The sequence below is a fragment of the Dendrobates tinctorius genome, unplaced genomic scaffold (assembly GCF_039654945.1).
Source record: "Dendrobates tinctorius isolate UK_male_01 unplaced genomic scaffold, ASM3965494v1 ptg000241l, whole genome shotgun sequence".
NCBI lineage: Eukaryota > Metazoa > Chordata > Amphibia > Anura > Dendrobatidae > Dendrobates > Dendrobates tinctorius.
Genome location: NW_027361908.1, coordinates 2,968,430 through 2,995,903, shown reverse-complemented (window position 1 = coordinate 2,995,903; position 27,474 = coordinate 2,968,430). Strand labels below are relative to the sequence as shown.

At 45.1% G+C, this 27,474-nt stretch overlaps 1 protein-coding gene across 1 annotated transcript; it reads right to left on the bottom strand.

The window, feature by feature from the left end:
- Positions 1 to 10,100: 10,100 nt before the first annotated feature.
- Positions 10,101 to 17,393, bottom strand: LOC141060608 (endogenous retrovirus group PABLB member 1 Env polyprotein-like). Its single transcript, XM_073556912.1, has 2 exons — positions 12,727 to 17,393; positions 10,101 to 12,136 (listed from the first exon to the last, which is right to left on the bottom strand). Exon 2 carries the CDS (start codon positions 11,792 to 11,794, stop codon positions 10,682 to 10,684), a length of 1,113 nt encoding a protein of 370 aa, XP_073413013.1. The 5' UTR covers positions 11,795 to 12,136; positions 12,727 to 17,393; the 3' UTR covers positions 10,101 to 10,681.
- Between the last annotated feature and the right edge of the window lie 10,081 nt (positions 17,394 to 27,474).

The following is a 27,474-nucleotide window of genomic DNA, read 5'->3' as shown; positions in this document are numbered from 1 at the left end:
ACGAGTGTGCCCAGGCAAGAACCTCCGGCCGTAGCTGAGGAGGCACAAAGGTCTTGCCCGGAAGCACTGACTCGAGAGCAACTGGAGCCACGGTCGTAAAGCTCTCCGAAGGGAGAATTAGCCATGGCTCGGCCTCCCCTTCCTCCGCTGAGGCCACTGAGCGTGAGAGAGCATCCGCACGGATGTTCTTCTCTCCAGAGAGATAGTGCAAGGGGAAGCGGGAGAAGAAGAGCGACCACCTAGCTTGTCTCCATTCGGAAAAGGCCAACTTCATTGCTAGCAGCTCCCTGTCCCCAATGGAGTAATTCTTCTCCGCTGGTGAGAAGGTCTTAGAGAAGAAGAAGCAGGGACGCTTCCAACCTTGAGCATCCTTCTGGAAAAGGACTGCTCCTGCACCGACGGAAGAGGCATCTACCTCCAGGATAAACGGTTTATCCACATCGGGACGGTGTAAGATGGGAGCGCCAGCAAAATGGGATTTTAGGGCCGAGACGGCCTTGGAGACCTGTTCAGACCAAGCGTTAGGATTAGCTCCTTTCTTTGTGAGAGCGACCAAAGGAACTACCAGTGTGGAGAAGTGAGGTATGAACTGGCAGTAATAGTTGACGAACCCTAGGAAGCGCTGCACCGCTTTGAGTGAGTGGTTCATGCCAGTCCATTACCGCTTGCAGTTTGGCCGGACCAAAGCCAACCCCTGGGCCGAGATGATGTAGCCCAGGAACGGCAAGGACTCCTGCTCAAACTGGCACTTCAGCTTGGCGAAAAGAGTTCGCCCGCAGACGGTCGAAGACCCTGCAGACGTCTCTCCGGTGGTAGGTCAAATCTGGCGAGTGTCATGATCCAGGTTGGATCTGACAGAGTAAATGCACAAAGTAACCTTTTTTTTCCCATGGCTGTGTGCCAAAGGTGGTTTTGCCCCCGGTGGCCATTAGGGTCATTGCACGCTGGTTACCTTAGTTTGTGCACGTAATTATGTAACAGGTGTGATAGCTCTATAAGAGAGTATCAGGTGTGTTAATCACAGTGGGTGATAAAGTATTAATTTGCAAGCAAGCCTGGGTGAAGGAGGGAGCTAAAGGAGAGTCACGGGCAGCTCAGTGAGATCCCTTTAGTGTCAGCTATGGTGTCTGCAAGGAGTGCTGGCATGGCATGGTGGAATCACAGCTATGGTGTCAGCAAGGAGTTCGTGCATAGATTAGTGGAGTGGCAGCTATGGTGTAGAGCTGCACTCAAAATGCTGGATGTTGTTGCTGAGAGCTGGACTCAAGCATGCTGGACTTTTTGGCAGAAAAGCTGGACTCATTTGCAGGACTCTGTTTCTGGACAGCTGCACGCATTTGTGGACTGTTTGCTCCAAGGCTGCACTATGATGCTGAGAAGGTCCATTTCTGGACAGCGCACCCAGATGTCGGACACGGTGGAGGAAAAGATGCATGCAGGTGGTGGGCTCTGTTGCTGGGAGCGTAAGCAACAGAGTAAAGCTAAGTGGTGTTCCCCTGTTTTGTCACGTTTCCTTATGTGTGTTTAGTGCAGTGGTGGGTTTAGTTTCCGCATCGACCAATTCCCTAGTGAGGGTTTAGGTGCAGGGTGAGTCAGGGGTTTGAGGTTCCTGATCGGCGCCTGGTGCGGAACCGGCCTAGGGAACGTTAGGAGTGTAGAGACACTGACTCAGGGGAGTGCAGGAGGTCTCCACTTCCCCATTTCCCTATCGCAAGGCCACCATTGTTATTGTTACCCAGGTTTTCCCAGTGGAGCTCGTGACCCCCAATCTCCACTGGGAGATCGCCTCGTGGGCATGCCCAGTAGTGCGGCGAGAGGACTTAGCCTCTGGAGTGTTTTTCTGCAAAGCAGGTTGCCCTACCATTGCTGGTTCAGAGGTGGCAGCAACATCCAGACCCAGAGAGCTGGTCTGAGCAGGGCACTGGGATTGCTGAGATTGCTGTGCAGGTCCCTGAGATGGTGTCACTGTGCATCGGTCAACAATACAGCGCACTTTGCACAAGGAGAAGCTGTATGGGAGAGTGATGCGAAAGAAGCCGTTTCTGCAAGCACGCCACAAACAGTCGTCTGAGGTATGCAAAAGCACATTTGGACAAGCCAGTTACATTTTGGAAGAAGGTCCTGTGAACTGATGAAACAAAGATTGAGTTGTTTGGTCATACAAAAAGGCGTTATGCATGCGCTGTATTGTTGACCGATGCACAGTGACACCATCTGCAGCAAGATGATGCTGCAGGTCTTTGGAGGTGGTCTGTGGATTGTCCTTGACTGTTCTCACCATTCTTCTTCTCTGCTTTTCTGATATTTTTCTTGGCCTGCCACTTCTGGGCTTAACAAGAACTGTACCTGTGTTCTTCCATTTCCTTACTATGTTCCTCACAGTGGAAACTGACAGGTTAAATCTCAGACAACTTTTTGTATCCTTCCCCTGAAAAGCTATGTTGAATAATCTTTGTTTTCAGATCATTTGAGAGTTGTTTTGAGGAGCCAATGATGCCACTCTTCATAGGAGAATCAAATAGGAGAACTACTTGCAAGTGGCCACCTTAAATACCTTTTCTCATGATTTGATACACCTGGCTATGAAGTTCAAAGCTCAATGAGGTTACAAAACCAATTTAGTGCTTCAGGAAGTCAGTAAAAAGTAGTTAGGAGTGTTCAAATCAAGAAAATGATAAGGGTGCCCATACTTTTGCACCGGTCAAATTTTGTTTAAATGCAGATTGCACATTTTCTGTTAGTACAATAAACCTCATTTGAATCCAGAAATATAACTGAGTCCATCAGTTATTAGATATATGAAACTGAAATACCTGTTGCAAAAACCAAAATTGTTATAAAGAAAAAAGGTTAATATTAATAGGGGTGCCCAAACTTTTACATATGACTGTAAATATTTTTGCTTTGTTTTTTTGGACTTTTTATTTAATTTCTTTTGTGGAGGCTAATTATGTTATTTTTGTCTTTTTCTTTAACAGCCTTCACAGCGTGCTCCCGACTCTGACGGTGAGGATGGAGGGATTGATGTGGACCGCCTCATCGATCTCGTCAGAGAAAGGGAGCCGCTCTGGAATATGGCTGACCTGATCGTTACCCGACGACTCTGGGAGGAAATCTGTTCGCTCCTTGTGAGCCGCTGGGAGGACCTCGAAGCTCGGGCCCAGATTAAAGAGCGTAAGTATATACAGTACCGGTTGCTTGATGTAAACCAGTGTTTCCCGAACTCCAGTCCTCGTGGTCCCCACGGATCATGTGTTCAGGATTTCTATTTACTATGGAAATCCTGAAAACATGACCCCTGGGGACCATGAGGACTGGAGTTTGGGAAACACTGATGTTGTATACTAACCACTCCTTTCTCGTTTCAGGGAACAGAATTGTGAATCGGTGGCGGTCTGTGAGAGATCGTTTCAAGAAGGAGTTCAATAAAGAGATGCGGGCCCCGAGTGGATCTGGAGGACGCAGGAGCAAGTACAAGTACGCAGAAGCCCTGTCGTTCCTCCGGGAAACAATGGTCACCAGAAGGTAAATATTACACACCACATGTGAAAAAAAATGTTAGATGTAAATTTTTTTTTCAGCCAGGGCCATACCATGTCAGTATTTTAATTGTTTTTTTTTCTCTTTATTCCACAGCACGGTGAGCAGCACTCAGGAGCCGGCACGATTGGACCCTTCTGAGGCGATCCCTGAGGAGACCGGCACCGAGGGACACTTCGACCGCCCCGGTACATCTGCACCTTCCCAGCCTTCCCACACATTCGACCCATCTGTCCCATCCACCAGCACAGGAGCATCGTGGCCGCCTACATTACATGAAGCTGCTGGTGAGGAGATCGCTTTCCCTTTACCCCACCCTTCTGCCCCTGCCACCTCTAGTACACCTGCGGGTACTGGGCGGCAGCGGCAGAGGGGTCAGGAAAAGACTTATGCGCCAGAGTTCTTGCATCTGAATGCATCTTTCCAGAACTGTCTAAAAGTCTTGTCAGAGCAAATCTCCGCAGGCTATCAGCAGATCAATTCCAGCATTCTGGAGGTGAAGACACTTCTGCAAACCATGCATTCAGAAGCAAGATCTTCGCCAAACCACACCTTTTTCAGGTCTGTTGTGGAGCGCATGGAAACGCTCTCTCCTGCCCAGCAGATGCATGTAATGCATTCATGCCACGCTGCTCTCCAGCAAGTTACCTCCCAACCTCTTCCTCCTCCCACCACAGTAGTTCCTCCACCTGCACCCCCTCCAGCCACTTTCCATCCTCCCCCTCCTATTACATCTACACCCCCTCCAGCCACTTTCCATCCTCCCCCTCCTATTACATCTACACCCCCTCCAGCCACTTTCCATCCTCCCCCTCCTATTACATACCATCCACCTCCCCAGCACCATCCACCTCCCCAGCACCATCCATCTCCCCACTTCCAGCAACCTGCCCCGTACCAGACATCTCCCCACTTCCAGCAACCTGCCCCGTACCAAACTCCTTCCCCATACAACTTGCCATCAACATCATCTGCTCCTACAGTCCCTGCCCAACCCTCCACTCCACCACCCACCACCTCTTCTGCTTCCCACATGTCCACCCATTCTGTAGTTTTTTCCACACCTTCACCTCTAACTGTTCCTTCCCCACCACGATCCCAGTCCTCTCTCCACACTCCCAGTGTCGAAGTGTCCCGCAGCCCCTACAGCAGTATTTCCACCACACCCTACACAGATTTATAATGTGTGTATTTAAATAAAAATGACCAGTTTTATGGTTTCAGTTTTATAGTTTCAAAGTTTTATTAAACAAGTTTATTAAAATTTTAAAAAAGTTTACTAAAAAAACATTTTTCAATAAAAGTTAAATTATTTTACACTGGTTGTCTGTCATTTCTTTCTGCGGCGAAAAAGGTTAAATACAGGGTATTTAAAAGGTGAAATGGTATTCAAAACTAGGTATATAACTGTGGGTAAATTTTAGCTTTTTGCCACAGTTGTGTTCCTGGTTGTGTTTGAAGCAAAGTATTTCACCTAAAAAGTTGTGTTTATTGTTGGTGATTTCCTAACAATGTACACAACTTTTGTTAAAAGGTGAAATACTTTGCATAAAACACAACCAGGTACACACCTGTGGCCTAAAGCTAAAAATAGAGACCATGACAAGATAGCCAACTTTGGTTGCAAAGGTATATACTGTTGGTACAGAAGGTACACAAGTTTGGTTGGGCACAAATCTTTCACACCCTGTCATCCTGCCAGTGTACTCTGCCTTGAGGTGACATAAAGTATAGTGCAAAATTGTCCCTCATTACTGAAACCGTCACAGAACTTCTAGTGGTAATGTCATGGTAATCTTGCAAGGTGGTTTCTTCAGAGGTGTCCTCAATGGAAATGGGTTCCTTGCAGATAACAAAATTGTGGAGTACCACGCACGCTTTGATCACCTCGTCCACAGTTTCTGTCTTGAGGTTGATCGCAGTCAATAGGACCCGCCATTTGGCTGTCAGAATACCAAAGGTACATTCAACCATTCTTCTTGCTCTTGTGAGGCGGTAATTAAAAATGCGTTTTGGTCTTGTCAATCCTCTGCTAGAGTACGGTTTCAAAAGGTGTTCTGACAGCTGGAAGGCTTCATCCCCTACACAGACAAATGGCATAGGTGGACCAGATGTTTGCGGCAGCGGTCTAGGTGGTGGGAACTGGAAGGTGTTTCCATACAGTTTACGCCCCATGGCAGACAGTTTGAAAACTTGAGAGTCATTGGAGCGGCCATAGGCCCCAATATCAACCGCAATAAATTTGTATTCCGCGTCAGCGATGGCCATGAGGACAATTGAAAAATATTTCTTGTAATTGAAATATTCCGATCCCGATCCAGCTGGCTTTACAATGCGGATATGTTTCCCATCCACGGCGCCCAAGCAGTTTGGAAACTGACATATCTGTTGAAACTTGTCAGCAATTTCAATCCACCTCTCTGTTGTGGGCTCTGGTAAAAACCCTTCAGCTAAGGAGTCCCACAGTGCACGGCATGTGTACTTCACAATTCCAGATATGGTGGAAATCCTGAGTCTGTACTGGTAATGCAGTGACGAAAGGGATTCTCCAGTTGCAAGAAATCTGTGGGGAATTAAAAAACAATACATTAGTTTTAAATCACAGCATTACATACCAAAACTGACCTATAACACTTGGAGATACAAACTACCACCAACAAGATTGCAGTGAAAGTGTGCTCTGATGCGATCATATCCAATAAATGTGGCTTACCTTAAAGTCACCATCAGACGCTCTGCGGGTGAAACAGAGAAGCGGCAATAGGTGTCCGCTTTTCTTATGAGGTGTGCAATGCGCTCCACCAAGTAATCAAAATTCTCCATTTTCATCCTAACATATCCAAAAAATTTATCCGGGTTTCGTCGAAGGTCCATGCATAGTGTAGAATAGACCCCACACGTCATTCTCTTGGCTGTGATGGGGTGGATCCACAAACATCGTCTACGATGCCTGATGCGCTGCTGTCTCGCTCTCTCCTTCTCCAGAACAATCACCCTCAAACGATTTGCCTCCGCTGTAAAATCCGCCAAATTCTTCAAAATATTTCCAATGACAACATCCATCTTCGCCAGTAACTTGCTCTTCTCTCCAACCTGCACTTTCTCCTCTACAACCTGTCAAAGAAGGGCTGTAGGAACATGCTATATATAGTTTTCCAGTAGCCAATCCCGTTCGGAAGGCCACAAGGGTCAATTTTAAAAACCGGATCCGGCGTAATCCGTCGAAAAACGGATAGAAAAACGGATGAACCGGATGAGACGGATCCGGTTTTGTCTGTCCAGAAAAAGACGGATCCGCCAGAAAACCGGATCCATCACATCCGGTTTTACGAAACATTTGCCGGATACGGCGTTCCGGCACGACGCCGGATCGCGCCTGACGCCGAAAACCTGATGTGTGAAAGTAGCCTAAATGGACACAGTGATTTAACTAAAGTATGCTGGGTTATATGGTGATGTGCAGTGTTTATTTAAATTCTTAAATCAGTGTAATTTAATGAAAAGAATGACATTTGTAGTACATTATTTTGGAGGAATAATATATTTTAGGTAGATAAACAAAAATCCATTACAGAGAATAAAACATCTTGATGATAATCTCCTACATCATGATGAATACTAAGCACTTTAGATAAATGTTATCTTTAAGTGGCTTCAAACTGGTCCATTGATTTAATGTACAATGATTTTCAGTAATAAACTTTGTCTCAATAATGAAGCATACCAATATATAGTAGGTTAAAAATGTCAATGACAATGATTTACCAAACCACACTGCAGTCTTGCACATTATCATTGCATCATATGGTATTCTATTATATTGTATAGTATTGTAAAGTTTTTTTTACGAAGTAGTGGTGTATTAAGTGGAGGCTGTAAGCAACCATGATTTAAGCCAGGGCTATTAAAACGTTCTCGATAGGGTAACCTAGCTATCCAATGTACAGTATTAAGTATCATGTTTACAGTTCGATCAAAAGTGAGAAAAGATTCAACTTTAACCCTTTTACCCCTGAGGGTGGTTTGCACGTTAATGACCGGGCCAATGTTTACAATTCTGACCACTGTCCCTTTATGAGGTCATAACTCTGGAACGCTTCAACGGATCTTAACGATTCTGATATTGTTTTTTCGTGACATACTGTACTTCACATTAGAGAGAAAATTTCTTTGATATAACTTGCGTTTATTTGTGTAAAAAAATGGAAATTTGGTGAAAATTTGGAAAATTTTAATTTTTTATGCCTTTAAAGAGAAATATGTCACACAAAATAGTAAATAAATAACATTTCCCACATGTCTACATCAGCACAATTTTTTGGAAACCAAATTTTTTTTTTATTAGTAAGTTATAAGGGTTAAAAGTTGCCCAGCGATTTCTCATTTTTACAACAAAATTTACAAAACCATATTTTTAGGGACCACCTCACATTTGAAGTCACTTTGAGGGGTCTATATGGAAGAAAATGCCAAAAAGTGACACCATTTTAAAAACTGCACCCCTCAAGCTGATAAAAACCACATTCAAAAGGTTTATTAACCCTTCAGGTGTTTCACAGGAGCAGAAGCAACGTGGAAGGAAAAAATTAACATAACTTTTTAGTCACAAAAATGATTTTTGGCAACAATTTTTTATTTTCACAAGGTTACAAGAAGAAAATGGACAGAAAGTTGTTGTACAATTTCTCCTGAGTACACTGATACCCCATATGTGGGGAAAAACCACTGTTTGGGTGCACGGCAGAGCTCGATAGGGAAGGAGGGCCGGTTGATTTTTTCAAACCAAAATTGGCTGGAATTGATTTCGGACGCCATGTCGCGTTTGGAGAGCCTCTGATGTGCCTAAACAGGGGAAATCCCCAACAAGTGACCCCATTTTGAAAATTAGACCCCCAAAGGAACTAATCTAGGTGTGTGGTGAGCACTTGACCCCCCAAATGTTTCACTAAAGTTTATAACACCTGGGCGTGAAAATAAAAAATCATATTTTTTCTACAAACATGATATTTTAGTCCCCAATTTTTTATTTTCCCAAGGATAACAGGAGAAATTGGACTGCAAAAGTTGTTTTCCAATTTGTCCTGAGTACGCCGATACCTGATATGTGGGGGTAACCACTGTTTGGATGCACGTCAGAGCTCGGAAGGGAAGGAGCGCCGTTTTGGAATGCAGACTTTGATGGAATGGTCTGCGTGCGTCATGTTCCATTTGCAGAGCCCCTGATGTGCCTAAACAGTAGAAACCCCCCACAAGTGACCCCATTTTGGAAACTAGACCCCCCCAAGGAACTTATCTAGATGTGCCTACACAGTAGCAATGCCCAAAAAGTGCCTCCTTTTTGGAAACTAGACCCCCAATAAATTTATTTAGATGTGCCCCCTTTTTGGAACTAACCTACTGTTTACTGTTATGTAAATTTAAGTAAATTAGTAGTGCACAGAGGTGTGGTACAGTTTGGAGCAATCTTTCATACACAGGCCAGGTTTGTCGGGGCAGGTGTCGCATTGATAAGTGGAGTCCTTGCATATTCCCCTTTTGTAACACATTCAGTGCCTTTTTTGCAGCTTACCTTTTTTTTTCAGTTGGCGGGACCACCCCGGGAAATGCTGACCTTGTATGACACGAGCATCTTCAGTTCTGGAAGTACTGGGGCCAGGGCTGCCACTAGGAATTTTGGGGCCCTACACTGGCAACATTTTTTGGGCCCCCTTGAGACTCCGCTCAGGCTCCACCCCAGCCCCACCTTCACCCCTCAAACTTTCCACAGCCCCACCGCTCTCTCTTGGAAAAACACTTCTCACCAATCACTCATTAACAGTTCCCATCACCAGATCACACATATAGCCGGCAGCTTTTGTTTTGGCCAAAAGATTTTTTTAAGCCGCCACCACAACACGGTAGACACTTTTGGCCGAGCTCTACTCTACTGTAACCTATTAAATATTTGTTAAAATATCCAATACAATTTAGGTATAGTTTTATTTATTTTTCAATTTTTAAATGACCAATAATATCAATACAAGGGACAAATGCCACCGCACCATGACCAGACACAATATTACCACCACTTAGTGCCCTATTATACCACATACAAGGAACAAATACCACCACACCATAACCAGACCACATATTACCACCATAGTGATCGAATAATATCACATACAGGGAATAAATACCGCCACACCATGGCCGGACAACATATTGCCACCACAAAGTGACCAAATAATAGCACATACAAGGGACAAATACTGCAACACCATGTCCAGACCACATATTACCAGCACATAGTGACTGAATAATATCACATACAAGGAACAAATACCGCCACACCATGGCCGGACAACATAATTCCACCACAAAGTGACCAAATAATAGCACATACAAGGGACAAATGCTGCAACACCATGTCCAGACCACATATTACCAGCAAATAGTGACTGAATAATATCACATACTGTCGGGGTCGTAAACGACAATGAATCCTCATTCACCAGTCATTCCAAATCATTGTGCGAGCGCAAAACATCTGGTACCAATTAAGAATGACTCAGACACGCAGCTGATTCAGTCTTAGCTGATGTCCCGCATCCACACCTGTCAGGAGCAGTACAACAACTGGCTTTTATTTAAAAATACACAATACTATATTGAGTGTTAGGGGAAGGCGTGCATTAGGCGGGGTTTATGCAGTATACATCTAGTGTCCAGTCTCTCTCTGATTCGTCAAACGTCTCCCGATGGTTACTCCTTCTCCACATTCCTGAGTTATCTTTTTTTAGGAGAAATGAAACTTAGGAGAAATGAAACTTAACTTAACTCTTTAGACACTGAATTTAAGTGAAAGTGAACACTGGCAGCCATCTTTAATACAGTTACATTTGCATTAGCAAGCAATTAGGAAAAACTTATTGTTTCACAGTATAAAAATATAAAAGTTATATGAGAAAATATATTTTCACCTTGACAATCCCCCCTAAACACTAAGTTTTTCCCTTAATGAAAGATCCTTCGAGACTGTCCATGTGATGGGAAAAGAGGAGGTGGATTTCTTCATCCAGACACCTCAGAAGCTCTCCCCTAGCGAGAGGCCTCCAGGCAGCTGAACCCTTCACTAACCTCACATGGAGTTCTCCCGCTGTCCCTAAACTAAGTCTCTTAACATCATCTGAGAATGGGGGGTTTTGTCTACTCTCTTGAGGGGAATATACTTAGGGATCTCCCCTAGATCAGTACCATCGTACTCTGGTGGGTCTACTTCTTGATTGAGGAAGGTGCCAGTCGGAGTTGCTTTGGCAATAACCTTTTTATACAAGGGAATAACACAACAAAGAGTTATTGATCCAATTACAAGGAGGGCAATCAGTACTATACAAGCTTGTTGAAGGAATCCCTTGAGTCCACCCAACCAGCCGGAAAAGAAAGATGTGTCCACTCCAGCATTAGTTTTCAATTCTGCTGCTAACCCAGTTATCTTTTTAAGGGCTATCATGGTTTTTCCATTCACTCCAGAGTTCTGAGGGATATAGGTACAACACTCCTCTCCCACCATCCCACAAACTCCTCCTTTCTCAGCTAATATCATATCAAGGACTAGTCGATTTTGGAGTGTCATTCTAGTGTTAGGGCCCAATTCTTCAACTATACCTTGGAAGGCATCTTGGCTGAAATTGACAAACCCTTGTTCACTGTAATATATGTAATTGATCCATTCAACATTTTTATTAATCTGCACCTGTGGGATTATAGAAGCAAAGCCAGCATAGATCTGGTTCTGGGCTTTAAATTGGTCAGGCACCCCCCTTGGCACTCCAATAGCATCAATATATACTAGTGGATCTTCTTCATAACTCATATGGAGCTGATCGAGGCTTCTCCTTTTCCTGGTAGGTTCATCAGGTATCTTTGGATCCCAGGGTAGAATCTTGAACTGCATAGCTAGTTTAACAAGGGTGCATTGGCCTGTCCAGGCATTTGGCAACCTAGGACGGAGCTTACCATCTCCACATAACCAATAAATGTCATACATATATTGTGTATGTTTGATTAACAAGTCAGTATCTAGAGAACTATTCTCTTTGCAGAAACCTGTCTCGAAGATCCCTACTGGTGTACCTGTGGTGTCGTGGGAATTATAGCAGGTGTAATTGTCAGCTAATACAGTTACTTCTCCTGGGACCTTTAGTTTGGGTTCCTTATGAATTAGTGGGACGTAATCTGGGCAATCAGTGGGCTTCAAACCTTTCAACAAATTCATGACACAGGCAGTGGTGTTTAGGTATGCTCTGAGTATTCAACTGGTCATTCGGAATAACAAAGGTAGCTGGAGTCAAACGACCCAGAGTACAAGCACCTTTTACCCCTACTGGCAACCATTTATATGCATTGTCTCCACATACCCAGAACATGTCACTAGGTAGGTCCCATAGGGCTGAATGTTGTAATACCAGTCTATGAACTAAATCTATGAACGCAGATACATTCTGAAGCATACACCAATTTGGAAGTTGTCCTAAAGGGCTACAATACCCTACATCGGGATTTCTACAGGTGGGAGTTCCTTTCTCATATCCAGATGACTCGTTGCAAGGTATATTACCTGAAATATTAAAACAAGTTTCATTATTGCCCTGGGGAAATAAATTGGAATACTCCCAGGACGTGTTATGCAACCTTCTTTCTAGCAGTATTGGTTTGAAGGCATCAGTAGAGTGGGAAGTTACATTAAAACTAACTTGTAGGCCATACATTGGAATTTGCCCCAGGTAGGTTAATCGAGTTCTATTCCTGGGTACCCAAGCCCCCCTTTATATGCCAGATATTGAAGGTATGTATTACTTCCTGAAAGATTACCCTGCCACCAAGGGTATCCTACCCATCCCACAATAGGTATACCAACAGTTGTGTTCCATAACTTCACATTATTTGTGGCATTATTAGCAAGTGTATCAGAACAACTGGTCCAGGCAAATAATTCCTCGGGTGGCACAGGAATAACAAGGAACGGAATACTAGTGGCTGATACTGGTGAATGTGTGCAGATCCAGCAAATGATTTGACCAATCATTCAGTAATTTTTCATGATGTTGTATAAACTTATTATTCAAGGACATTGGAGAATTTAGATTGTCCCACGCAGCTACCATTATTACAGATAATGCAACAAAACCAAACCAAAACATTATGCACTCTTATGCTTTGTTAACTCCTGTGGCTAGTTTGCAATGCGATGCGTGGATCCAGGTTGGTCGTCCTTCCAACTTAACAGAAGTAGGCGTTGTCAGGAGTACTTGGTAAGGTCCTTGATATCGGGGTTCAAGGGTCTTTCTGGAGTGTTTCTTGACATATACGTAATCACCAGGTTGTAGACAGTGAGTTCCTTCCACACTATCTGGATCTGGAGTGGAAGAGAAAACTAGAGAATGCATTTGAGTTAAATGCTTTTGCAACTGGATCACATAACTTGTCAAATTATCCACATTGAGTGTTAAGACCTGTGGGTAGTACAACCCTGTGTTCGGTGATCTTCCAAACAGTATCTCGAAGGGTGACAGTTTAGTTTTCCCCGTGGGTGTGTACCTTACTGAGAATAATGCTAATGGGAGACACTCTGGCCATGGTCTATGGGTCTGCTCCATGGTTTTCTGTATTTTCAATTTCAGTGTCCCGTTCATTCTCTCTACCTTCCCTGAACTCTGTGGGTGGTAGGGTGTATGAAATGCTTGTTCTACACCTATCATTTGCATTACATTTTGCATTACCTCAGCAGTAAAGTGTGTACCTCTGTCTGATTCAATTGTTTCAGGGACACCGAATCGTGGTACTAGTTCCATCACCAGTTTCTTTGCAGTGGCTCGAGCTGTAGCCGTTTTCACCGGGTAGGCCTCTGGCCATCCAGAGAAGAGATCTACACATACTAGGATATTTGCATACACTCCTACCTTGGTAGCTGTATGTCGTCAATCTGCCGTCTCTGAAACGGGTAGAGAGGCCTAGGTGTCGCTTTCTTAGGGACTTTTACTGTTTTACCTGGGTTGTGCTGTGCACAGATGAGGCATGATTGTACAAGTTTCGCGGCTGCGTAACTGAAACCAGGAGCGATCCAGAAGGCATCTACCATGGCACACATGTTACTTTTTGAGGTGTGATTGGGGCCATGTGCTGCTTGCGCCATGATTGGGAACAGGGACTTTGGTGGGCACATTTTATCCTTATTCTCCCATACTCCATTTGAGTTCAGCTCAGCTCCCAGTCTCCCCCGGTGTACCTTCTCTGTTTGGGCAGCCTTTTGCTGGAGGGATTTCAGGACATCTAGACCCAATGTGGCTGGAATACGCTGACTCCCCGCCACCGTCCACTGCTCTCTCTAGGCCGCCTTGTGCTATTTTAGCAGCCTCGTTCGCCCTTCTATTGCCCTCTACCTCCACGGAGTCACCTTTGTGTGTGCTTTTACCTTGACAATGCCAACCTGGACTGGTAACATCAATGCCTCCATCAATTGTTTCACCAGCTCTGCATTTTTAATGGGCTTCGAATCTGTGAAAATATTAGCGACTTTACCTGCAGCGGCTCTACACGCCTCAGTGAGTGCCTTCAACTCTGCCTCCTGCGCCGACATGTGAGGAGAGAGTGGTTCCGCTCGGATTACCTCATGTGAGGATACTACTGCATATCCAGTGTAGAATCGTCCATCCTGGTGGTATCTGGGGCCATCTACAAAAAAGAAACTCAAAGTCTGCATTAGGAACAGGTTTTTCATGAACGTGTGCAAACCCAACTGTCTCCTGACTCATCAGTTCTATGCAGACATGTTCATGCGTCATGTCAAAGTATCCTTCCTCACTTGCCAATACGGTCACCAATTCCCCCTTTTCTGAATCCACAGGCAGGAGGGTGGCTGGATTCAGAACGTTACATCTTTTGAGGAGTGACATACTCAGGAATTAGTAGAGCACACTCAAGTCGGAGCTGTCTGGCCATAGACAGATGTTTTGGTTGAACTTGTAGGAGTATGACATGGATGTCATGTGGGGAATAGATTGTCAAAAGAAACGTCAGTGTCATCTCACATGCCTTCCCTATTACGTCTCCACTTTTTTCCTTGTGCTCCAGCATACATGACAGGTCGTTTTATTGTCCTTGTTTGCTCAATTTCTTTAGCTACCTTAAGGAGGTCTTTCGGATCTACATGTCTCCATTCAGGTCTGGCTGTCTGTACTGCGTCTCGTAAGTCTTTGTTCATACCGTCAATGAATGCATCCACCAGTATTCTAACATCAAGTGGGTTTATGCAAATGTACCCCATGTCTGCCCATTTCAGCTGTAACCGTCCAAGGTATATCTCTACTCTCTCTCCTCTTTGCTGTGTCACATTAGTCAGGAGTACAGACTGCTCTGATTGTTCCACTGCAGCCCATTGTCTTAGTGACTCACAGTACGTCTCCCCAGATCGTGCAGATTTATCATCCATGCCCCAAGCCTGATTCTTTGTCACATCTGTGTGTCTGTAAAACGGGAATGGTTGGTCTTCAGGGGCAGGCAGCTGCTTCAGCAAAGCTAGCTGGTCAGAGGTGCTCCAGGGATAATACACCTGTATCTTTCTTATTCTAGTCACACTTCTAGGTCCTGCTGGGGTTGGCCGTCTGATGTCTACTGTCAGCTTACTCCTCAAGGGCCAATGTCCCACTACCCACTATCCACACTATTATGTCAGCTTCTTATGATCTTGTCTGGATAGGATTTAGTGCAATTCTCTTAGGTCAGTAGCACAGGTCACACAAGTAGCTATTCAGTCTGGGTTTGTCTGAGTCTGACCACAGTGTTTACAAGTCCATCTGTTTTGTCTGGGTCTCTGATTACACTTTGTCAATCAAACATTCATAATACACCTTCCACACTGCTGCACATTCTCAAGCATCATTTATTCACTTGCTATTTTCTTCCCTTGTCTGTGCCTTTTTGTACATCCAAACATTCACACTCTGGTATTTTTGCCTTTTTCAATATTTGTCACACTTGTTTTACTGCTTCCTTCCTTCTCTGTCTCTTGTAATTTGACACAATTTGCTATACAAATCAATCACACAACTAGAAGCAGGTTCAAACACATTAATGACCAAGCAATCACTTACAATTCCCTTCTAAATTAGGCACCATATCTTACTTTTAACTTCCAATCTTCAATTAAGTACTGTTGCTTTAAAATGCACAAATCTTTCAGCGCGTACCTTACGGATAGAATTACAGAGAATTTTGAGCACAGCTCACACTCAGCAGAGATAAGAGCGAAGGGAGAAGAAAAACTACGCAGCGCCATCCTTCACCCCTCCCGTCAGAATGCAGCGTCGTCCTTCACAGAATTCTGTAGTTCTTTAGACTTATCAAAATCAATTTCTACAAAGAAACTCAAAATCACGGGATTTCACTGTAAGGGCAGATAACTGTATAATGAGATTAACCATGCCTTGCCCTTTTTCTGGCCAAATGCATTCAGGAAACTTTACAATGTAATGCCACATATAACACGAACTATATCATTACTCAATTCATTCAGTCTCAGATGTAGATTTGAAATATCTATAACGCATCTGTCCGGGATTCCACCACAACTAGAAAGGTCACAAATCTCTTGACACAAAAATGATGTGTGATGATTCATTCATACGTGCTCATTCACTGATTTTTTTTTTTTTTACTCATCTCTCATCTTATTCAGAGGTTCTCATAGACATATATACAAGGATTCACACAGCCTGCCTATCTTGCACTTTGGATTTGATTAATACTTTTTCCAGGTTCTTTGCTGCACTACTTCCATATCTATCCTCAATTATATCACATAACCGGTCTCCTTCTTCAGGTATCTTTCCCTGATTGTTCCCCATCAATCTCTTTCCATCCTTCATTCTTCAAGCCTCGCGCAACTCACAGATGAGCTTGTGCTTGTTCTAACAATCCTTTATCTTTCAACATGCCTCGTTTGTTCTCTATGAGATTATGCCACATAGCCGGCTGTAATCTCCCTGACGAGGGCAATCCTACATGCTTATACAATCTCTCAACATTCTTGACTGCCTTCTTGCCTTCCCGTGACTCTACTATTGCCTTGACCTCCACAGCATCCTCATCTAACTTGTGGGGCACAGACTTCTTCTGCTTTAAGATACGCAGCATGACTCTTACAGAATACTATGGTTCTCTGCAGAAAAACCACTGGTAGCGATATCAACACTGATGTTCCACAGTACGGAGCCTCACGTTCGACGTACTAGGAAAAGAGCCTCGCGCTCAATATTTCCTTTCCCTAACCTTGAACAGCAGTGATTAACAGATTATCCTGCCACGATATTCCAACAGTCGGGAGGCGGTCTCCTAGTGAGAGCCCTCCACAGAAATACAGGTGGTCCCTTCTCGGGACGTCTTAATTACCTAGCTGGTACAATATCACAGAGGCTGCGTCTCCTATCCCTTCCTCTAGGTTGCCCCACAATCTGCAACTAGCTCAATTTATCACTCCACTTCACTACTAGACAATAGTCACGGGTAGGGTGGTTGAATGGAGTACAATGACCGGTGGAGGAGGTGTGGTGTACACGAGGACGCGCAGAATGCGACGTCTCTCAGTTGCTGGTTCAGAGCGTGGCACAGGATCGCACTCAGTCTCACCACTCGACCGGTCACCCCTCAGACCCAAGGAGACCACAGACAAACCAATAACGGCTGAGACACTAGCAAGTGTGACACATACAGTGTATATGATCTCACTTACCGTGTTTTGGAGGGTGATCAGTCCTCGAGGTCAGCCACTACAGGTATCATCCACAGACATCCAAGCATGGGTCCAGAGGAGCCTCGAATCACTGTCCACGCCCCACGTTGGGCGCCAAATTGTCGGGGTCGTAAACGACAATGAATCCTCATTCACCAGTCATTCCAAATCATTGTGCGAGCGCAAAACATCTGGTACCAATTAAGAATGACTCAGACACGCAGCTGATTCAGTCTTAGCTGATGTCCCGCATCCACACCTGTCAGGAGCAGTACAACAACTGGCTTTTATTTAAAAATACACAATACTATATTGAGTGTTAGGGGAAGGCGTGCATTAGGCGGGGTTTATGCAGTATACATCTAGTGTCCAGTCTCTCTCTGATTCGTCAAACGTCTCCCGATGGTTACTCCTTCTCCACATTCCTGAGTTATCTTTTTTTAGGAGAAATGAAACTTAGGAGAAATGAAACTTAACTTAACTCTTTAGACACTGAATTTAAGTGAAAGTGAACACTGGCAGCCATCTTTAATACAGTTACATTTGCATTAGCAAGCAATTAGGAAAAACTTATTGTTTCACAGTATAAAAATATAAAAGTTATATAAGAAAATATATTTTCACCTTGACAATACGAGGAACAAATACCACCACACCATGACCAGACCACTTTCCATCCTCCCCCTCCTATTACATACCATCCACCTCCCCAGCACCATCCACCTCCCCAGCACCATCCACCTCCCCAGCACCATCCACCTCCCCACTTCCAGCAACCTGCCCCGTACCAGACATCTCCCCACTTCCAGCAACCTGCCCCGTACCAGACATCTCCCCACTTCCAGCAACCTGCCCCGTACCAGACATCTCCCCACTTCCAGCAACCTGCCCCGTACCAAACTCCTTCCCCATACAACTTGCCATCAACATCATCTGCTCCTACAGTCCCTGCCCAACCCTCCACTCCACCACCCACCACCTCTTCTGCTTCCCACATGTCCACCCATTCTGTAGTTTTTTCCACACCTTCACCTCTAACTGTTCCTTCCCCACCACGATCCCAGTCCTCTCTCCACACTCCCAGTGTCGAAGTGTCCCGCAGCCCCTACAGCAGTATTTCCACCACACCCTACACAGATTTATAATGTGTGTATTTAAATAAAAATGACCAGTTTTATGGTTTCAGTTTTATAGTTTCAAAGTTTTATTAAACAAGTTTATTAAAATTTTAAAAAAGTTTACTAAAAAAACATTTTTCAATAAAAGTTAAATTATTTTACACTGGTTGTCTGTCATTTCTTTCTGCGGCGAAAAAGGTTAAATACAGGGTATTTAAAAGGTGAAATGGTATTCAAAACTAGGTATATAACTGTGGGTAAATTTTAGCTTTTTGCCACAGTTGTGTTCCTGGTTGTGTTTGAAGCAAAGTATTTCACCTAAAAAGTTGTGTTTATTGTTGGTGATTTCCTAACAATGTACACAACTTTTGTTAAAAGGTGAAATACTTTGCATAAAACACAACCAGGTACACACCTGTGGCCTAAAGCTAAAAATAGAGACCATGACAAGATAGCCAACTTTGGTTGCAAAGGTATATACTGTTGGTACAGAAGGTACACAAGTTTGGTTGGGCACAAATCTTTCACACTCTGTCATCCTGCCAGTGTACTCTGCCTTGAGGTGACATAAAGTATAGTGCAAAATTGTCCCTCATTACTGAAACCGTCACAGAACTTCTAGTGGTAATGTCATGGTAATCTTGCAAGGTGGTTTCTTCAGAGGTGTCCTCAATGGAAATGGGTTCCTTGCAGATAACAAAATTGTGGAGTACCACGCACGCTTTGATCACCTCGTCCACAGTTTCTGTCTTGAGGTTGATCGCAGTCAATAGGACCCGCCATTTGGCTGTCAGAATACCAAAGGTACATTCAACCATTCTTCTTGCTCTTGTGAGGCGGTAATTAAAAATGCGTTTTGGTCTTGTCAATCCTCTGCTAGAGTACGGTTTCAAAAGGTGTTCTGACAGCTGGAAGGCTTCATCCCCTACACAGACAAATGGCATAGGTGGACCAGATGTTTGCGGCAGCGGTCTAGGTGGTGGGAACTGGAAGGTGTTTCCATACAGTTTACGCCCCATGGCAGACAGTTTGAAAACTTGAGAGTCATTGGAGCGGCCATAGGCCCCAATATCAACCGCAATAAATTTGTATTCCGCGTCAGCGATGGCCATGAGGACAATTGAAAAATATTTCTTGTAATTGAAATATTCCGATCCCGATCCAGCTGGCTTTACAATGCGGATATGTTTCCCATCCACGGCGCCCAAGCAGTTTGGAAACTGACATATCTGTTGAAACTTGTCAGCAATTTCAATCCACCTCTCTGTTGTGGGCTCTGGTAAAAACCCTTCAGCTAAGGAGTCCCACAGTGCACGGCATGTGTACTTCACAATTCCAGATATGGTGGAAATCCTGAGTCTGTACTGGAAATGCAGTGACGAAAGGGATTCTCCAGTTGCAAGAAATCTGTGGGGAATTAAAAAACAATAAATTAGTTTTAAATCACAGCATTACATACCAAAACTGACCTATAACACTTGGAGATACAAACTACCACCAACAAGATTGCAGTGAAAGTGTGCTCTGATGCGATCATATCCAATAAATGTGGCTTACCTTAAAGTCACCATCAGACGCTCTGCGGGTGAAACAGAGAAGCGGCAATAGGTGTCCGCTTTTCTTATGAGGTGTGCAATGCGCTCCACCAAGTAATCAAAATTCTCCATTTTCATCCTAACATATCCAAAAAATTTATCCGGGTTTCGTCGAAGGTCCATGCATAGTGTAGAATAGACCCCACGCGTCATTCTCTTGGCTGTGATGGGGTGGATCCACAAACATCGTCTACGATGCCTGATGCGCTGCTGTCTCGCTCTCTCCTTCTCCAGAACAATCACCCTCAAACGATTTGCCTCCGCTGTAAAATCCGCCAAATTCTTCAAAATATTTCCAATGACAACATCCATCTTCGCCAGTAACTTGCTCTTCTCTCCAACCTGCACTTTCTCCTCTACAACCTGTCAAAGAAGGGCTGTAGGAACATGCTATATATAGTTTTCCAGTAGCCAATCCCGTTCGGAAGGCCACAAGGGTCAATTTTAAAAACCGGATCCGGCGTAATCCGTCGAAAAACGGATAGAAAAACGGATGAACCGGATGAGACGGATCCGGTTTTGTCTGTCCAGAAAAAGACGGATCCGCCAGAAAACCGGGTCCATCACATCCGGTTTTACGAAACATTTGCCGGATCCGGCGTTCCGGCACGACGCCGGATCGCTCCTGACGCCGAAAACCTGATGTGTGAAAGTAGCCTAAATGGACACAGTGATTTAACTAAAGTATGCTGGGTTATATGGTGATGTGCAGTGTTTATTTAAATTCTTAAATCAGTGTAATTTAATGAAAAGAATGACATTTGTAGTACATTATTTTGGAGGAATAATATATTTTAGGGAGATAAACAAAAATCCATTACAGAGAATAAAACATCTTGATGATAATCTCCTACATCATGATGAATACTAAGCACTTTAGATAAATGTTATCTTTAAGTGGCTTCAAACTGGTCCATTGATTTAATGTACAATGATTTTCAGTAATAAACTTTGTCTCAATAATGAAGCATACCAATATATAGTAGGTTAAAAATGTCAATGACAATGATTTACCAAACCACACTGCAGTCTTGCACATTATCATTGCATCATATGGTATTCTATTATATTGTATAGTATTGTAAAGTTTTTTTTACGAAGTAGTGGTGTATTAAGTGGAGGCTGTAAGCAACCATGATTTAAGCCAGGGCTATTAAAACGTTCTCGATAGGGTAACCTAGCTATCCAATGTACAGTATTAAGTATCATGTTTACAGTTCGATCAAAAGTGAGAAAAGATTCAACTTTAACCCTTTTACCCCCGAGGGTGGTTTGCACGTTAATGACCGGGCCAATATTTACAATTCTGACCACTGTCCCTTTATGAGGTCATAACTCTGGAACGCTTCAACGGATCTTAACGATTCTGATATTGTTTTTTCGTGACATACTGTACTTCACATTAGAGAGAAAATTTCTTTGATATAACTTGCGTTTATTTGTGTAAAAAAATGGAAATTTGGTGAAAATTTGGAAAATTTAAATTTTTTATGCCTTTAAAGAGAAATATGTCACACAAAATAGTAAATAAATAACATTTCCCACATGTCTACATCAGCACAATTTTTTGGAAACCAAATTTTTTTTTTATTAGTAAGTTATAAGGGTTAAAAGTTGCCCAGCGATTTCTCATTTTTACAACAAAATTTACAAAACCATATTTTTAGGGACCACCTCACATTTGAAGTCACTTTGAGGGGTCTATATGGAAGAAAATGCCAAAAAGTGACACCATTTTAAAAACTGCACCCCTCAAGCTGATAAAAACCACATTCAAAAGGTTTATTAACCCTTCAGGTGTTTCACAGGAGCAGAAGCAACGTGGAAGGAAAAAATTAACATAACTTTTTAGTCACAAAAATGATTTTTGGCAACAATTTTTTATTTTCACAAGGTTACAAGAAGAAAATGGACAGAAAGTTGTTGTACAATTTCTCCTGAGTACACTGATACCCCATATGTGGGGAAAAACCACTGTTTGGGTGCACGGCAGAGCTCGATAGGGAAGGAGGGCCGGTTGATTTTTTCAAACCAAAATTGGCTGGAATTGATATCGGACGCCATGTCGCGTTTGGAGAGCCTCTGATGTGCCTAAACAGGGGAAATCCCCAACAAGTGACCCCATTTTGAAAATTAGACCCCCAAAGGAACTAATCTAGGTGTGTGGTGAGCACTTGACCCCCCAAATGTTTCACTAAAGTTTATAACACCTGGGCGTGAAAATAAAAAATCATATTTTTTCTACAAACATGATATTTTAGTCCCCAATTTTTTATTTTCCCAAGGATAACAGGAGAAATTGGACTGCAAAAGTTGTTTTCCAATTTGTCCTGAGTACGCCGATACCTGATATGTGGGGGTAACCACTGTTTGGATGCACGTCAGAGCTCGGAAGGGAAGGAGCGCCGTTTTGGAATGCAGACTTTGATGGAATGGTCTGCGTGCGTCATGTTCCATTTGCAGAGCCCCTGATGTGCCTAAACAGTAGAAACCCCCCACAAGTGACCCCATTTTGGAAACTAGACCCCCCCAAGGAACTTATCTAGATGTGCCTACACAGTAGCAATGCCCAAAAAGTGCCTCCTTTTTGGAAACTAGACCCCCAATAAATTTATTTAGATGTGCCCCCTTTTTGGAACTAACCTACTGTTTACTGTTATGTAAATTTAAGTAAATTAGTAGTGCACAGAGGTGTGGTACAGTTTGGAGCAATCTTTCATACACAGGCCAGGTTTGTCGGGGCAGGTGTCGCATTGATAAGTGGAGTCCTTGCATATTCCCCTTTTGTAACACATTCAGTGCCTTTTTTGCAGCTTACCTTTTTTTTTCAGTTGGCGGGACCACCCCGGGAAATGCTGACCTTGTATGACACGAGCATCTTCAGTTCTGGAAGTACTGGGGCCAGGGCTGCCACTAGGGATTTTGGGGCCCTACACTGGCAACATTTTTTGGGCCCCCTTGAGACTCCGCTCAGGCTCCACCCCAGCCCCACCTTCACCCCTCAAACTTTCCACAGCCCCACCGCTCTCTCTTGGAAAAACACTTCTCACCAATCACTCATTAACAGTTCCCATCACCAGATCACACATATATCCGGCAGCTTTTGTTTTGGCCAAAAGATTTTTTAAGCCGCCACCACAACACGGTAGACACTTTTGGCCGAGCTCTACTCTACTGTAACCTATTAAATATTTGTTAAAATATCCAATACAATTTAGGTATAGTTTTATTTACTTTTCAATTTTTAAATGACCAATAATATCAATACAAGGGACAAATGCCACCGCACCATGACCAGACACAATATTACCACCACTTAGTGCCCTATTATACCACATACAAGGAACAAATACCACCACACCATAACCAGACCACATATTACCACCATAGTGATCGAATAATATCACATACAGGGAATAAATACCGCCACACCATGGCCGGACAACATATTGCCACCACAAAGTGACCAAATAATAGCACATACAAGGGACAAATACTGCAACACCATGTCCAGACCACATATTACCAGCACATAGTGACTGAATAATATCACATACAAGGAACAAATACCGCCACACCATGGCCGGACAACATAATTCCACCACAAAGTGACCAAATAATAGCACATACAAGGGACAAATGCTGCAACACCATGTCCAGACCACATATTACCAGCAAATAGTGTCTGAATAATATCACATACGAGGAACAAATACCACCACACCATGACCAGACCACATATTACCAGCACAGTGACCGAATAGTATCACATACATGGAACAAATACCACTGCACCATGACCAGACCACATATTACCACCACAAAGTAACCACATAGTAGCACATAAAAGGGACAAATACTGCAACACCATGTCCAGACCACATATTACCACCACATAGTGACTGAATACTACAATACTGATCAGTAATAAAGAAACACAATACTATTGTCACGCTGTGCTCACCTGGGGGCGGGACCTCGGTCCCGACGTCATCTCTTCCGGAGCTGCGGTCACTCCGGGGGTCCCGTAGGGTGCGCACGCGCAGCTCTCGTCCCCGGGCCTCATCCTACATGTCACGTTTGCGCTTGCGCGCTCCTGTCAGTGCTGTATAGGGCTCGGTCCTCTCTATGGTAATGGAGGACCTGACCCGGAACCTGTAGTGGTCATGTGCTTTCTGGCTAGGTCCTGACCCGGAACCAGTAGTAGTCATGTGCTATATCAGACGACCTCCCCCTAGGGGAGGTGCCTGATTATTGTTGTGCTTCCTGGCTTGGTCTGCCGTGTCCCTGCCTGGCTGTGCGCTGTACTCAGGTCCTCTGCCTTGCACTCTGTTGTGCCTCTTGGCACACGCTCTGAATCTGCACTCTGCTTTGTACTTGGTTGTGCCTCCTGGCACACGCTCTGACCCTGTGTTCTGTCTCGTACTCGGTTGTGCCTCCTGGCACATGCTCTTACCCTGTACTCTTTCTTATACTCAGTCGTGCCTCCTGGCACACACTCTGATTCCGTGCTCTGTCTTATACTCAGTTGTGCCTCCGGGCACACACTCTGATCCTGTACTCAGTCTCTTACTCTGTTACACCTCCTGGCACACCTGCTGCCTGACTCAGTGCTCTGACGTGCTCCTTGCACGCTTCCTGCTTCACTCACACCCAGACGAACGAAGTCTCTGTATACCACGTGTTCCCGTGTCCACACTTTACATGTTCCTGCAGACACTCTCACCCACTCGTGTCTCCTGTGAGCCGGCCGCCTGGTGCCAGCAGTCGTGGTGCCTCACCCCCTGGGGCTTGCCCCTGACACTCCCTGTATAGGGGGTGGTCTTCACTAGGTCAGCTCGCCCTGGGAGGGTTGGTGTCACGACCCAGAGGGTCCACTCCAGGAGTCGTCACAGTATAATCAGGCCATGGACCCCGCTGGTGCCACCACCTCCATCCAAAAGGAACTGGTGTTCCTACGGGAGTGTCAGACCAGGATTATGGTCTTTTTGAAATCCATGGAGTCTCGTTTGTCGGCCATACAATCCGTTTCTGCCCAGTCCTCGGCCCCGCACCCGATGCCGCGCCTCGGCAAGCCACCCCGATATAGCGGGGACCCTAAGTTTTGAAGGATTTCTGAACCAATGCCGGTTACATTTTGAGCTTTTGCCGCAGCACTATCCCACTGAGCGCGCCCAAATTGCCTTTATTGTTTCACACTTAGAGGGGGAGGCATTAGCATGGGTGAACCCCTTCTGGGAGCGCAATGACCCACTCGTCTCTCGGCTTTCCACCTTTTTGGACACCTTCCGCAAGGTGTTCGACGAGCCGGGTCGGCTGGCCTCTATCACCGAGTCCCTCTTTAACCTCCATCAGGGTACGCTACCGGTAGGACAGTATGCCATCCGTTTTCGTACCTTGGCCTCCGAACTCGGTTGGAACAACGAGGCTCTCGTAGGGATCTTTTGGCGTGGCCTGTCCAGTCTGATCAAAGACGTACTGGCAGGTCGGGATACTCCCACCTCTTTAGAGGATCTGATCTCACTGGCGACACGCATCGACCTGCGGTTTCAGGAACGTGCCCGTGAATTAGCCAGAGAGAGGAGCTCCTCTCACCTCCTCCGTTCCTGCTCCAAGAAGCCGGGAAACTTCTCCGCCTAGGGTTGATAGGAGAGGCCTCCCTAGGTGTACGTGATTCCTCTCCCCCCCCTGCTCGTGTCTGTATTATTGAATCTCGGTGCCAAGCGTTATTCTGAGGAGGCTTTCCTGGATTCTGGCGCGGAGGGGAATTTTATCACACTCGAGGCGGTTAAAAAATACCGGATTCCTGTCAGATCCCTGGAGACTCCTCGGTCAATTGTTTCGGTCAATGGTACGTCCGTGCTGGAGTCCGTTACCCAGGCCACCGAAGAGATCGAGCTGCAGATCGGAGCCCTGCACCTGGAGAAGATCTCCTTCCTCGTCTTGTCCACCATGTCTCATGCACTTCTTCTAGGCCTCCCTTGGCTACGGACTCATGAGCCAACCCTGGATTGGCAGTCGGGCGAGATACTCCGGTGGGGACCGTTCTGTCAGGAGAAGTGCCTGTTGCCCGTCCGTCTGATGAACTCTGCCGGTCCATCCCCGGCACCTACAGGTCTGCCGTCGGCTTACTGGTCCTTTGCAGATGTCTTCGACAAGAAGGAGGCCGAGACTCTGCCCCCCCATCGGCCATATGACTGTCCGATTGACCTCATTCCTGGTTCTACGCCACCCAGGGGTAGGATATACCCGCTATCCCCTGCTGAGACCCAAGCTATGTCTGACTATATCCAGGAGAACCTTGCTAGAGGTTTCATCCATAAGTCCTCCTCGCCCGCGGGAGCGGGATTTTTCTTTGTAAAAAAGGACGGCTCCCTCCGTCCTTGCATAGACTACCGAGGCCTGAACAATATCACGGTCAAGAACAAGTACCCATTGCCATTGATCCCGGAGCTCTTTGACCGACTTAGAGGAGCTCGAATTTTCACCAAACTGGATCTTCGTGGGGGCCTACAACTTGATCCGCATTCGTTCCGGGGATGAGTGGAAGACCGCCTTTAACACCAGAGACGGTCACTACGAGTACTTGGTCATGCCCTTCGGCCTCTGCAATGCCCCAGCGGTTTTCCAGGAGTTCGTGAATGACGTCTTCCGGGATATGCTGTACTCCTGCGTGGTAGTCTATCTGGATGACATCCTCGTTTTTTCTCCAGACCTCTCCGCCCACAGAAAGAACGTGCGTCAAGTCCTCCAGCGCCTGAGGGAGAACCGCCTTTATGCCAAGCTCGAGAAATGTGCCTTCGAGCAAACGTCCCTGCCATTCTTGGGGTACATTATCTCAGAATCAGGTCTATGCATGGATCCGGCAAAAGTGTCCGCCGTCCTCGATTGGCCACAGCCCCATGGGGTGAAGGCAATCCAACGCTTCCTTGGTTTTGCAAACTACTACCGACAGTTCGTTCCTCATTTTTCCTCGTTGGTTCGCCCCATCTCGTCCCTTATCTGCAAGGGAGCTAACCCAAAGGCTTGGCCCTCTGAGGCTGAAGAGGCCTTCCAGTCGTTGAAACAAGCCTTCGCCGCTGCTCCGGCGCTTCACCGACCTGAGGTTAGTAGACCTTTCACTCTCGAGGTAGACGCATCCTCTACTGGGGCTGGCGCAGTCCTTCTGCAGAAATCCTCTTCTGGACGTTTTGTCACCTGTGGCTTCTTTTCTAAAGTATTTTCCTCCACTGAGCAGAACTACTCCATTGGCGACAAAGAGCTATTGGCCATTAAGTTGGCCTTGGAGGAGTGGAGGTACTTACTGGAGGGTGCCATTCATCCATTCAAGATCTTCACAGACCATAAGAACCTGGCGTACATCCAGTCCGCACAGAGGCTCAATCCTCGGCAAGCCAGGTGGTCCCTATTCTTCGCCCGCTTTGACTTTGAGCTACATTTTCGGCCCGGCGATAAG

Coding starts and splice junctions, on each gene's coding strand:
- LOC141060608 (XM_073556912.1), bottom strand. CDS start 11,794: ATGAATTTGTTGAAAGGTTTGAAGCCCACTGATTGCCCAGATTACGTC.